Source organism: Trichechus manatus, unplaced genomic scaffold (assembly GCF_000243295.1).
Source record: "Trichechus manatus latirostris isolate Lorelei unplaced genomic scaffold, TriManLat1.0 scaffold00104, whole genome shotgun sequence".
In the NCBI taxonomy this organism is placed as follows: Eukaryota; Metazoa; Chordata; class Mammalia; order Sirenia; family Trichechidae; genus Trichechus; species Trichechus manatus.
Window position 1 is genome coordinate 2,429,364 of NW_004444040.1, and position 13,600 is coordinate 2,442,963.

At 41.3% G+C, this 13,600-nt stretch overlaps 1 protein-coding gene across 5 annotated transcripts in view; it reads right to left on the reverse strand.

Moving 5' to 3' along the window:
- Positions 1 to 1,398: 1,398 nt before the first annotated feature.
- Positions 1,399 to 13,600, reverse strand: part of RNF24 (ring finger protein 24) — an 85,095-nt gene continuing 72,893 nt past the window's right edge. For all 5 annotated transcript variants that reach the window (XM_023737520.1, XM_023737519.1, XM_023737518.1 and 2 more), the window contains 4 exons: positions 12,295 to 12,337; positions 10,386 to 10,427; positions 4,712 to 4,791; positions 1,399 to 3,901 (listed from right to left, as the gene is read on the reverse strand). In XM_023737520.1, the coding sequence (XP_023593288.1) occupies positions 3,763 to 3,901; positions 4,712 to 4,791; positions 10,386 to 10,427; positions 12,295 to 12,337 (304 nt within the window). In that variant the 3' untranslated portion in view covers positions 1,399 to 3,762. The remainder of the gene's footprint in view (positions 3,902 to 4,711; positions 4,792 to 10,385; positions 10,428 to 12,294; positions 12,338 to 13,600) is intronic.

A 13,600-nucleotide genomic window follows, 5' to 3' on the forward strand; every position in this document is an offset into this window, starting at 1 on the left:
GGTGGGCCCAGGAGGCTCTCAGGCTGAGGCGGTTTCTACCGTGAAAACAGGAGCTCTCCGAGACCGAGATGAGCACAGGTCTGCTGCCTGCCAGGCTCTAAACAGTGTGGCTAATCCTCACAAGAGCTCTCAAGAAGGCCGTTGTTATTACAATCCCTGGGTAGTGAGTAAGGTGGTAAATGAGGAAAAGGAGGCCTTGAGAGGCTAACCTGCAAAAAGGCACATGGCTAGCCAGTGGCAAGGGGCTGATTCCAGGCACTCCAAGCACTTTTTATGTTCAGAACTTGTGGGACACCTCTATACATTTCAGAAAAGTAATTTGCAGAAAACTTCTTAGAAAAAATAATTACAACAGTTATCCTGAGTGTGGCCCAGGAGGGCATGGCCAGGCTAGGACATGCTTGGAGTGGGGCTGTGGAAAGAACAGGGCCCGAAGTCATTCCTCAGATGGATCTGATGGGTTAGCACTGGGGAAAAGGATCTTCATTTGTCAAAACTTGTCAAGAATATGGTACTTGGCAACGATGGGAGGCCCCTGGTATCCCTCAGCCCAGACCTTCTCCAGGGGCCACTTGCCTCCGTCTGGTCATTTCTCTTTGTCCTGCTCCCTGGCTAAGTGACCACAGGCTACAAGGCCCGTATCTGCCAGGGACAGGCCTAATCAAATCACACTATAGCAAAGGAAGGTGCCAGATGACAACTCCTGGTGTCTTCTGCCTACCCAACCAGGAATCAAGTCAGGTAGGTTTTGTTCCCGGTTTCTAAAGCCAGCTGAATTTAATCATCCCCTTTGCAACAGAACTAGATAATAGTTTAGCCACCCGGGGAGTCCAGCTGGGGCTGAGTTATGGTCCACTAACCCACAGCATGTAACATCCAATCTTTGAGCTGCTCAAGTCCCTTTAAGATGAAGTGCAGCCAGTGGCCTAAGAGCAGATCAGAGTCCCCACGTGTCTATACATTAACAGAAGGTCACTAGCAACTCACCGAGATAGATGCAGTAAAGGGGCGGGCTCACTGAGGAGTCTGAGCCTAAGCCAGAAGTATAAAGGGATCCCTAACTCCTTCCTTAGAAAAAAATCCTGACGGAGATTTGATCTTGTTCTTCAAACAAAACCCTGCTCTGTGATTTTAATGAGAACTAAAGGAAGACATACGTACACAAAACCCTGCTGTTTGCACCACATCGATGCAGATGCGCAGGCAAATCCTAGGGGAGGATCCAGAAGTGGGGAGCAAACACTTGGCTGTGTAGCTAAGAGGTGCAGGGACCCCTAAGAGTGACGCTGGACAAGCTGCGGTGAAGCAGGCCGCGCCAGGAGCAGGGCGAGGACTGGCAGCAGTAGCCACTTGCAGGCCCTGGGAGGGGGGAGGGCCGCATTCTTGTGCTTTCTCCAGCAGCCGTCTTCACTTTGGCTGTGCTCCTCTGGTCTAGTGTTTCGCATCAACCACGACAGCTTCCCTTTAGCTTTGACGCAGTGAGATGAATTCATTTGTCTCCCTACAAATACGGGGACTTGCTGAGGCTATTTGGTACTGACTCATAGGGACAGAAAACAGCTGCAAGCGAAATCTATAGTCCTACAAAAGCTGTGAGCTGAAGTCATTTGCAGGATAGAGCTCAGGAACTCCTCCTTTGAAGGTAAAAAAAAATTCTCTTTCCTACTGGAGCCCCATAATAAAGAGGTGATGTTTGTCTCAAGGCCACTCTATGGAAAATGATGGGGGTTGGCCACTAAGGAGGCTAGTCCAGGAGCCAGCCTACTTCTGACACTGGTCACTGAAGACATTTCCCTGTAAACTGAGCGTTTCGCAGCGTTCAACTCTGCTGTGCTACAAACTGAGAACAGAGACAGAAGGTGAAGGTAGGAGAGTACAAACGGTTCTTTGCATGGGCGCCAAACAGGCTAAGGCTTTCATATAAAAAGAGTCCACACTTCCCTGGCCCTGCTTAGGAAGCAGTCCAATCGGCATACCACGAGTAGGTCATACATAGGAAACAGCCAATTCTGACCAACTGGAGCTGTAACTTTCCAAACTGGATTCTGCCCAGCACTTTCTAGGCTAATGGGAATTTTCCTCATCTGACCCCAGCCACCTGAGCCACGGTCAAGTTCCCTCTCCCATTCTAAGATGGCAGAGGTTGGATTCCAGAAAAAAATCTCTGGAGACATGCCATGAACAGAGCAGCAAAGCTCCCTCCATATCATGCAGACCTTATTTGTGAGTAAAAACATCCCCACCCACAACTGTGGGACGGAGCAGAGGCAGAGCAGTTGGGGATGAGTTGAGGCAGGCACTCCTTATGATGAGAGAGGTGGAGAGCAGGAGTGTGGAAAGAACTTCCTATCTGACCCACTGCTGCTTTACATAGCTGGTTTATACAAAATTCACGAATCCTAAGGGACTCTGAGTCACTTCTAGAAAAGTTGGACAGAAAGAGCCAAAGAGCAGCATGCATTTCTCTCCTATAAAGACACTTAAATTAGTTATCAAAAGTCCAAACACTGACTAGGTACCACCAAAGGGTGAGCAGCCTGGCAGGAGCTTCCTGAAACTATTTACAATTTCAAGTGGATCGCTGGCTTCAGAATTATGGAGGGATCTTACTTGGGATGCTTTAAAGTGTTAAAAAGTCAGTGACAGGCATTCTTCCTTAAGTGAAACAGCGCAAGAGAGGGAAGGAAAAGGCAGAGCCTGTGCCTTCGGGGAGGACAGAGGGAAGGGAGAAAGGTGAGGAAGGGGGTCAGCCTCCTCCTCCCGTCTTAGCTGGGCCAGGAGGACTGGCCATTCTCAGGAAGGTGCTCCTCTTCGGAGTAGCCTGAGGGGCTCACAGCGGCTTCTGCAGGGCAGTGGGCAGAGACCAGCGGCTACCCTGGAGCCATGCAGCACGTGGGCCTGTGGGCAGCACTCTGGCACCCCCCTGGGTCACACAGGGACAGCGCGGGCTCAGAGGCCCACCTCCTGCCGGGGTTCCTGACCGGTGACTTGGCTATGGTGCCTCAGTGGTGAGTATGAGGGGGAAATGACAGGAGGAAATGGCTTCCAACCAGGACTTTCCAAGCGTGTCTAATGTTTTGAGCTTAGCTGATTTGATGGCGGGTGCCATGAACTTGAGTGAGAAGGGCCCCGTGAGGGGCATGGCTGCTCTGCTGTGACTAAAGCCTTTGGGGTCCAAGGAGGCCTTATTGAAGGAACATACGTGAAAAGCCTTATTGGCACTGCCTCACCAATCACTGGCACCTGGTCATGCTTCGGATGAGGTACCGCTGGTTTACTTGGCTCAGGGACTGCCGGGATGGTTTGCTGCTGCAAAGGCATGCACGGTCTGCATAGAAGGGCATCTGTCCACAGTGTGGGGTGTGTGGCTTTAAAGACCTGCCCTCGGTTCCCTTCTCTAACACTTGTGTTTATCTTCCCTTCTGCTTGGTAAAGATTCACGTTGACATGGAGATAAGTGTCTGGGAGACAGAGTGTAATGAAGGTAGTAAGAGACCCTCATGAAGCTTCTTGAACAAAACCTGCAGCCTCATCCACTCCTCTTCTCCTGGCATGGGGTAGTGTCAGCAGGGTAGAGTGCTTTGGTTGTCACAAGACCCAGATGTATGGGTTCCTAGCTTGGCTAGCCTAAGAGTGCTTCATGAGGCAAAGGAAATGGCAGCTGGTACCTCAGGTGGAGAGCAGCCAACCCAGAGACTGCTTGTGCTCCTCCTGGCTCCACACGAATGGCATATCCTGCAACAGTCTGATCCTTGTGGTGAGCTATACAATGTTCTCCGCCCCAGGGAGGGGCCCCTGTGGGAGTCCACGGTCCTGCTTACTGTGCAACTGGGCCAGCTGCAGAACTGGCATGTTGCACAGTGGACACACTTTCCGCACCTCCAGCCACTTAATAAGGCACCTGCAGAATAAGACACCATAAGAGGGAAGCCGTCAGGCCCAGGCTCGTGGCAGCCCACTGCCCACTTCTTGGCTGTTGTGTGTATACTGAACACATCTGTTGCCCAGAGCCAGGGGGCTGCTGTGGACAGCCAAAGTGTTTAGCAGTCTGATGTCTGGTCCTGAGGAGCTCCACCACTAGGTGTAGAGGGCATTTTACCCTCTGGAGGAACCAGAGCCACCCATCTTCCAAAAGGTAATACTAAGAAGCCACAGTGAGCAGAGCATGCTATACCCTCAGCCACGCCCAACTTCCTAAAGAAGAATGAAGTACATGGAGGAGGGGGTGGGAAGTAGGAGAAATATAGTTTTTTGAATAGAAATACGAAGTGCATCAAGATTGCAGAAGAGGGGGGAATAGTAACATGTCTGCAGGAAGGGGGAGGAGATGACTCCACGCAACTATTTATATCCAGACTTTATTTATCTTGATATAACTATGGTTTTAATTAAAACACATTTTTAGGAGATGGAAGCTCTCATTGGAAAGTTCCAGCTAAACAGCTATTAATAGCTTGGGCTCCATAGAGGTGTGGGGTGGTCTGGCTCTCTGCCCAAAGTGCTGCTGTGGTGGCCAACCTCATCCCTCCTAACATCACATACACATACATGCCCCACCTCGTGAGGCTGAGAAGGGTGCTCCCAACTTTCTGCATTACAGACCAACTGCAAAGTCACCAAGCTTGTCTGGCATTGCCCAAAAGCCCGTAAGTAAGTCAGTTAAGGCACCTCAAACTTGGGTCCCAACAAATAATTCCACACCAATACTCACTTTCTGTGGAAGGCGTGCTTACATGGACAAATCCCCAGCTCATCGCGAGGCTTGAAGTCTTCCAGACACACTGCACAGAGCTGAAAGGCAAATTCACAAGTGAGGGAACGTGTCTGCTAAGTATTCTCCCAGCCCACAAGGTAGAGTGCAGGCTAGCTGAAGGGACTTAAATGTCGCAAAAAGCTCATTAAGTGAAAGACACAGGACTCAAAGGAATGCCGTCTCCTGAAGCAGAGTCTCATGCTCTTTCTATCACACATCTTAAAGATGGTTGGCAGACAGGAGAAGACAGAAAGCAAGAAGCAACTTCCTTTACTCCAGAGCATCCAAGAAGTGATGTAGGTTTTTCTCACAAACGTAGGTTTAACATAATCTAACTTTCCTGCAGTGTGCAGAGGGACTGCACTTTCTCCAGGGCATGCTCTGCCTGCTCAGTGGCACAGCCCCTGACTCTGGGACCCAGACTTGGTGAAGAGTCTTGGACCATGAGGTTGGACTCAGGGTGTCAAAGGGTGTTGCCGAGTCATCCAGGTAAGCCAGTCAACCCCCACCTTCGTCTACAAAACCAGAAATGTTACTCTTCCAGTTTCCTGGGGTATCATGCAGAAGAGCAAACGTGGTTGTAAGGGTGGCCTTGTCCAAACCTTCAGGATGGTGTGGCATCTCACTAGAAGGAGACTGCTCATGCCCAGGAGGCACATACTGAGTTCTCCTTTATCCAGTTCTTGCAATATGGAAACTACAGACGGCACAGCCTGCAGTAACCTGCTATTTATAGTTCCTGAGTCCTCCCACTTTGACACTGTCCTGTCCATGTCTGTCTTTGTCATATAAAAAGTTATTAAAGAGCCACTGAACTGAAACTTATGAAAATGTACAAATGCGGCCAGGATTGCGCTCTGATGGATGCCTCGCTTCTACTGCTTTGAAGGAGGTCTACATGAAAGGAGGCGATGGTGCCCTTCTCCTTCATACCCAGATGCTAGGTTCCAACCACTACTTCCTGTGTATTTAGCAGTGCACATGGACACCATGTGTCATCACATTTATGTACTTTACAGCTGAGGAAACAGAAGCACAGGAAAGTAACTGTGTTGCCTGAGGCCATTCCATTGATAAGTGGCCAGGCCTGGATGTGGGCCCAGATCTGTTGCACTGACGAGCTGTACCACTTCTGTCTCCTGACCAATGCCTGAACTTCTCCCTGTTTGCATCTCTGTCCATCCCCAAGGATCTTGGTGCAAGCCATCACGATTTCTTGCCTAAGCTTGGACACCCACTAGCTGTGGGACCACTGCTATCATGATGCCTCTCAGAGCTCTGTTCCTCCATCTGTAAAATGAGGACACTACTTGCCCTGTCCCCCTCACAGGAGTGTCAACACCAGAATGGAGGGGACATAGAAAAGAATCATAGAACTGTAAGACAGAACAATAGAAATTACCCAATCACAACAATAGAGAAAAAAAATTGAAAAAAAAAAAAACAAAAACAAAAAACAAAGAACAGAGCCTCAAGAACCAGTGAGACAAAAACAAAAGGTCTACATTCATTGTCACTGGAGTCCCAGAAGGAGAGAGAAAGAATGCAATGCAGGGAAAAAAAAAAAATTGAAATCATGACTGAAAACTTCTCAAGTTTGGCAAAAGACCTACAGATTCATGAAACTAGCAACCCCCAAACAGAATAAATCCAAAGAAATCTGTGCCCAGACATCATAACCAAACTGCTAAAAACTGAAGATGAAGAAAAAATCTTGAAAGCAGCCAGAGAAAAACAATGCATTACCAACAACTTGAATGACTGTGGATTTCTCATCAGAAACCATGGAGGGCAGAAGGAAGTGGAACAACATTTTTAAAGTCCTTAAAGAAAAGAACTGTCAACCCAAGAGTTCTATATCCAGCAAAAATATCCTTCAGGAATGAAGGTGAAATAAAGACATTTTCAGATGAAAGCAAACTAATAGAATTCATAGCCAGCAGACCTGCTCTAAAAGAACTGCTGAAGTAAGTTCAACAGAAAGAAGAAAAATGACATCAGAAGGAAACTCAGAACATTGGGTATGAAAAACAGTAGAAATGGTAAATATCTGGGTAAATATAACAAGCTATTCTCTTAAGTTCTTTAAAACAAGTCAGATGGTTAAAGCAAAAAAGGTAACATTGTCTGACAGGATTTTCAATATATATAGATGTAATATATGACAGTTATTGCACAAAGTGGGGAAGGTAAAGGGACCTATATGGTGGTAAGGTTTCTACATTCCACTGAAGCAAAATATTGACTCTAAGTATGTATTTTGTGATCTCTAGAACAACCACTAAAATTTATACAAAGTGACAAAGTAAAAATCACAAAGATAAATTAAAATGGAATACTAAAATATGTTAAAAAAAAAAACAAAAGAAAGCAGGAAAAGAGAAACGGAAGAATGAAAAAGGGAGGGAATAGCAGAAAACAAACAATAAAATGATAGACTTATTCCCAAACGTATCAATAACTGCATTAAGTGCAAATGGTCTAAACCCATCAATGAAAATTCAGAGACTGGCAAAGTGGATAAGAAAACACGACCGAACTGTATGCTGCCTACAAGAAACTCATTTCAAATATAATGATATAGGTAGGTTGAAAGTAAATGATAGAAAAAAGATACACCATGCAAACATTATTCAAAAGACAGCTGGAGTGGCTTTATTAATATCAGACAAAGTATACTTCAGAGAAAAGAAAATTACCAGGGATAATGAGGGATATTACATACTGATAAAAAGGTCAATCCACCAAAAACATAACAATCCTAAATGCGTATGCATTTAACAACAGAGTTTTAAATAAATAAATGGAGACATAATGTGCTCATAGATTGGAAGAGTCAACATGGTAAAGATGTCAATTCTTCCCAAGCTGCTTACAGATTTAATGCAATACTAATAAAAATCACTATGAGTTGGAACTGACTCGAAGACATCTAACAACAACAATAAAAATCCAGCAGAACTTTTTGTAGATATAGTCAGCTGACCCTAACATTTGCATGGAAGGGCAAAGGAACTAGACTAGATAAAACAATTTCGGAAAGGAAGAATAAAGTTGGAGGAATTGCACTACCTGATTTTAAGATTTACTATGAAGTTATATAATCAAGGCTGAGGTATTGATAAAGGGATAGGCACATAAACTGATGGAACAGAATAGAGAATTCGAAAAAGACCCAGAAAAATATGGCCATTTGATTTTTAACAAAGTGCAAAAGGAATTTGATGGAGAAAACAACCACTCACCATAAGCAAGGCAGGGAATACTGTCGTGAACTAATTAGAGACTACATGCAAATGGCAAATAAATCACAGACTAATGCAGAGGCCACAAGTAGAAGACTCTCAAGCTTCTCTTGAAAAGACCCAGAAGATCTGGCAACAACTGGCCTGTATTCCCCCATGACAACAATTAGCCAGAGCTGAGTTGTGGCAACTCCTTTACACAGGGGCTGCACGGCCTACTATGTTATGGTCTACACTGCACCTTTCTGTTTCTCTTGACACCAAGACTCCCTCAGATGCCATTTATTATTCCACTTGCACTGATGCTGTCTTGTTTCTCTTGAGACAAGCTTCTCTATATGTATGACTCTATTACAAGATGGGGAAAAAAGACAGAAGACTATGGGTTTTAGGAGAGGATATTTTTCTTTAACAGAAATTAACATTAATTAATTAATTAACATTAATGTCCCTTTTGACTAACTTCCTCCAATTTTTTTCCTTTTCTTTCCTCCTCAGTGTGTTCATTATGCATCCTTCTAAGACGCAGTAAGATACTTTGCATATGCATATACATCCATGAACAATGTGGTGTGTGTTTTAGTTTACATATGTAATATAAATATTTATATCATTTTGCAACTCATTTTGTTCAAGATCCTGTTTGAGATCTATCCTGGTTGACATATTTACAGACAGAGCTCGCTCCTTAATTGTGGCTTCGTATAGTATTTAATTGTGTCAATCACTATATCATTTCTTCTTTACTTTTATTAATTTTTAATATTTTGGTAGATGATCTTCCAGTATATCATGTTTTATTTATTCATTCCATTAGTGATGAAGAACATTCAGCTGTTCTCTAATTTTTCACTATTATAATTATTCACTGATAACACTATCCATATTAAAATTCCATGTGCTTACACAGAAATAAGCTACTTATCATTGTATGGGTAAGCTACAAAAATGCACACACAAAAAACAAGTTTGACAAAATAGTTTAATCACCAAGAAATGCAACCAGAAAAGGACCAAATGAACTGAGGAAAACCCATGATGACCTCTAGAAACAAGCTGTAGAGCAAGGTTGGGCTTTCCCAGCTATATTCTCAAGCAACAGCGGAGGGTCAGCAGTGTGGTCAGACTCAACAAAACTAGAATTGGTGGGTGTAGCTGTGATACGAACTCTGATACATAATGATGCAACATAACATACTTATTCAGGATAAAGATTCTAAACTAACAGGTCCAGCCACTAAGGAAGACTTTTCGTTCCTGAAGAAACTGGTTATTCAACATTGTTAATGTATGTCAGAATTTAATCTTTTCATTTATGGTCATCAAAAAGATATCAAACAGAAAATGCAACACTCTCTATTGTTGGATGTTGATTTTGGCCACGCGCCAAAATTAACTTTTGGCAAAAGCTAAAAATCAAACAGTAATCAATGTTTGCTTACATACACAGTTTAATCCAAGGGAAGGTCTAAAATGCTGTTAAACAGTAATATATCAACTCTTTGATGAAAAACATGAAAAAGAGCCAAACAGCAGTAGGAGAAGATATCAAAGTGTTTGACAATAATACAAATTAATATTTTTAATTAGTATTCAAATAATTTCACAAATTAACCCTCTTTAAGGGACTGGCAATGTAGCTTCACCTCAGTTAGGCTATATAAAACACAGATATTACAACATACTGATTTCCAAGTCCTTCCTTTAAACACCGTTTCAAAAACTCAGAGAAGGAAGAATAGTAAAGCTGATAAAACTAAAAAAAAAAAATCCTGAACGTTTTTAGTCAGAGGCAAAACTATGAATAGAAGGAAAAGAAATTCTTACAGATTGTGTCTTAAGGTGTACAGCAGGACACACACACATACATGCACACATATTTGCATATTTAAGTTACAAAGCATAAAAACATAATGAACACCTGTGAACCAACCACTTGCCCTAATAGCTAGACAATGCCAAGGATTCTTATCTCTGTGTGTTCTTCCCCTATTCAATCCCTCTGCCTCACCCTCCACCCCTAATACCCCCGTGATGTAATCACTACCTTGTGTGTGCTACTTGTAAGAAGGGAATACTGGCAACATTTTCAAGAGTGAAATTAGTGTACAATTCATCTTGAGTAGAAAAACTAATTTATATCCGTCTCCTCTTCATATGCCATGGACAGTTAGTACATCTCTGCTGCTATGAAATCTTACACTTGGCATCACCCCTATTAAAAATACGAATTATGCTTCTCCTAGGCCTTATGATGTTCTCTTAAGGCCTTCATACAGTCGACTGTTATGTGACCTCACCCACAAATATTCTATTAAGCCTGATTTTTTTGACTTCTGAAAATGAAAATGTTTAAATACCACAGTATTCTACTTCTATCAACTTACCTCATGTAAATTTAGTTCTTTTACTTTTTCTTTTAATATAACCTGCAAGAAAAAAAGTATGTTCTTACACTCATTTAAATCTGTGATTTAAAAAATTTTTCATTATATTCATAAATACTTTTCTTTTGTGTATGTAGTTTATTTTCCCTCATATTCAGTACTGGAGAGAATCTCTTTTACAGTTTAGAGACAGAGAACATTTTAACAACATTTTTTAAACTTGAGCAATGATATAATATCCTTCTGAAAAGCAATTTTGAAATCTCTTTGACAGCAGAGTAAATTTTGGGAAAAGATGTTAACACAAGCCCATCTAGACTAAGTGCTAATATGGTGGGAAAATAAATGGCATCAATTGCCTTCTGATTCAGTAAAACACAGCATCGGATGATGGGTTTGATTAGTAACTCATTAAAGATTAAAAAGTAAACTCAATCTTAATTTTGGAAGTTTTGCTTGTTATTACATATCACTGTCCTCAGTAAACTTCAGCTCTAGCCAGAGCTATGTTAATGGGCTTAAAATTTATCCAGGTGCTTCCCTAACCTGACTCTGTGGTGACCAAACATCAGTTAAAACATTTCACCCAGTGATAAGAGGGCAGAGTACTACTTACAAATATTTTTTTTCCTGAGAATACATTTAGATTATTAGAGTTGTATTTCATCTTAAAGTGAAAAAATAGGCAAGTGAAATGTGGAGAAAAGCTCTAAAGTTTGGGTGTCTAACACTCATTACATGGTTTCGAGGGCAAATCACATTTTCAGAAGTCATAACCAGAAGCTATCATTCAGCTGCTTAGAGATGTATAAATTTCCAATTCAGTATGATTTAAAGATCAAGTTTACCATCTGTTTTGTGACTTGATTAGTTCTCCCAGTCAACTTCATCCTTTAAATGACTACCAGGGCCAATTTTACTTTCTAGTTAGCCTACGTACAAATATCTTGTAGGCTGTCAAGATGATGATAGAACTGAGACAAGAAACAAAAAAGATTCACTTAGGAAACTAAAACATTCATTTCTGATTATGAATCCCATATGGGACCTACGGGGAAGACAGAGAGTGGGGATTACCCAAGGACATCAGGGCGTACAGCTAGGAAACTCGCTAATGAGTTCAGATTTAAAAAAGACATGGACAGAAAGACATGTAATCCGAAAATGGTGACATGGACTTGTAATATCACTGTCAGCAAGGCTAAAATCGCAAATAAGCTGAAGCTTTAAAAAAAAAAAAAAAAAGCTAAGGACAACAAAAATAATTTTATGTTTAGGGCAAAAGAAAATTAAGGAACACCTAGACCCACTGTTTGGTGTCAGTGTAAAATGTTAATGGGTGACACAAAGGAAGGAAGTACTGATTCCACTTTGTTTTCAATAAAAGCTAAGCTTATTAACTTAAAGAAACCAGTGAAGGGGTAGTATAAAGGGGTAGGTGTTAACAGTGATGATCCAAGTATGTAGATTTATAGGGGCGTGACATGAGCTAAAATTGAATTTGAAGTACAAAGAGGAGTAAATGAGATCACCATAACACAGCTGGTCATCTGTGGGAGCTGGTATCTCTTGCAATGGAGAAGGAGGTAAGAAATTGACTTACTTATGGAGTACATGAACTCCATAGTAACTTTAAAAATTACAAGCTGCAGCATTTCCTTTAGCAAATGTTAGCTAAAGTTCTTTGTTAAATTATATCACCTGATCTTTCTATACCTTCAAATACTTAAGAAGAATACTTAAGAAAGTGAATTTCATCTATTTTGTACTGTAAACTGGCAAATGGAATGCTAAAATGAACACGAGTAAATCCAGTCCCCGTTTAAAATATGAACAGAAATCAGAGTTCTCATTTTTCAGAAAAAAGAAAAAAATCATGATTAAAGCCAGTCTGAAGTAAATGTCTCACCTGTTTGTAGGCATAAAATTCTTTGTGTGCTTGATGTCTTAGCCTAAAAGACAGAAACGAGCAATGTGACACTGACATTTCCAATATAACAACTTGAAAACAACAAAAAACTTGCTAAGTTTTGGTAATAATTTATATTATTTATGGTTTAAAATCCAGACTCTTTATCCTGGAATATGCCCAGATGACATATCTCTTAACATGCTATGAGAAAGTGCTTGGTGAACCATGAAATGCTACCTAAATATAAGTTACAAATATTATTCCTAGTGAAATCTCATTAAAACAAAATCTCAGTACAACAAGCATTTCAATGAAGAAGGCTCAAATATTTTTATACTGATAATCTACTTGTTTCAATATTTAATGTTACATTTTCCCAAATTTAAAAAATTTAAGTATAACATACATCCAATAAAGTACAAAAAAACTTAGGTGTACAGCTCAAATAATTTCTAAAAAACATATGTACTCTTGTGTAATTATCACCCAGCTCAAGATATAGAACATTTCCAGCACTTCTGAAGCCTCTGATATGTCCCCGCTCAATCAATATCCACTCCCCCAGAGATAACCATTATCCTGTTCTGTCACTGTAGACTAACTATGCCTGTTTTTGCACTTCACATAAATGGATTATTTGGTATATAGTCTTTCATGTCTGGCTTCTTATGGTCAACAATGTCTTGTTAGATTCATCCATATGGTTACAGTAGTTCCATCTTTTTCACTAACACATAGTATTCCATTGTATGAATACAGTACAATTTATCCATTCTATTACTGATGAACATTTAGACTATTTCCGGCTTTGGGCTACTATGAATAAAGCTGCTACGCAAATTCTTCTACATGTCTTCTGGAGTACATATTATAGACTCATTTCTGTTGAGTATACGTACACCTAGGAGTAGAAATCCTGGTCCAAAGTGCTTGTACCAATTTGTACTCCTATGGGTGGTTCATAAGAGCTCTAGTTGTTTCACATCTCTGCCACTGCTTGGTAAGGTCAGATTTAAAAATTTTAGTCAATGTGGTAGGTGTGCAGTTGTTATCTCATTGTTGTAGTTTTAATTTGCATTTCCCGAATGATGTTTAAAACGTTTTCATATGCTTATTGCCTATCTGGATATTGTCTTTTATAAAGTGCTTGTTCAAGTCTTTTGTCCATTAAAAAAAAATGAGTTGTCCAAATGCTGGAGAGGTTGTGCAGAGACTGGAACACTTATACACTGTTGGTGGGAATGTAAAATGGTACAACCACTTTGGAAATCGATTTGGCGCTTCCTTAAAAAGCTAGAAATAG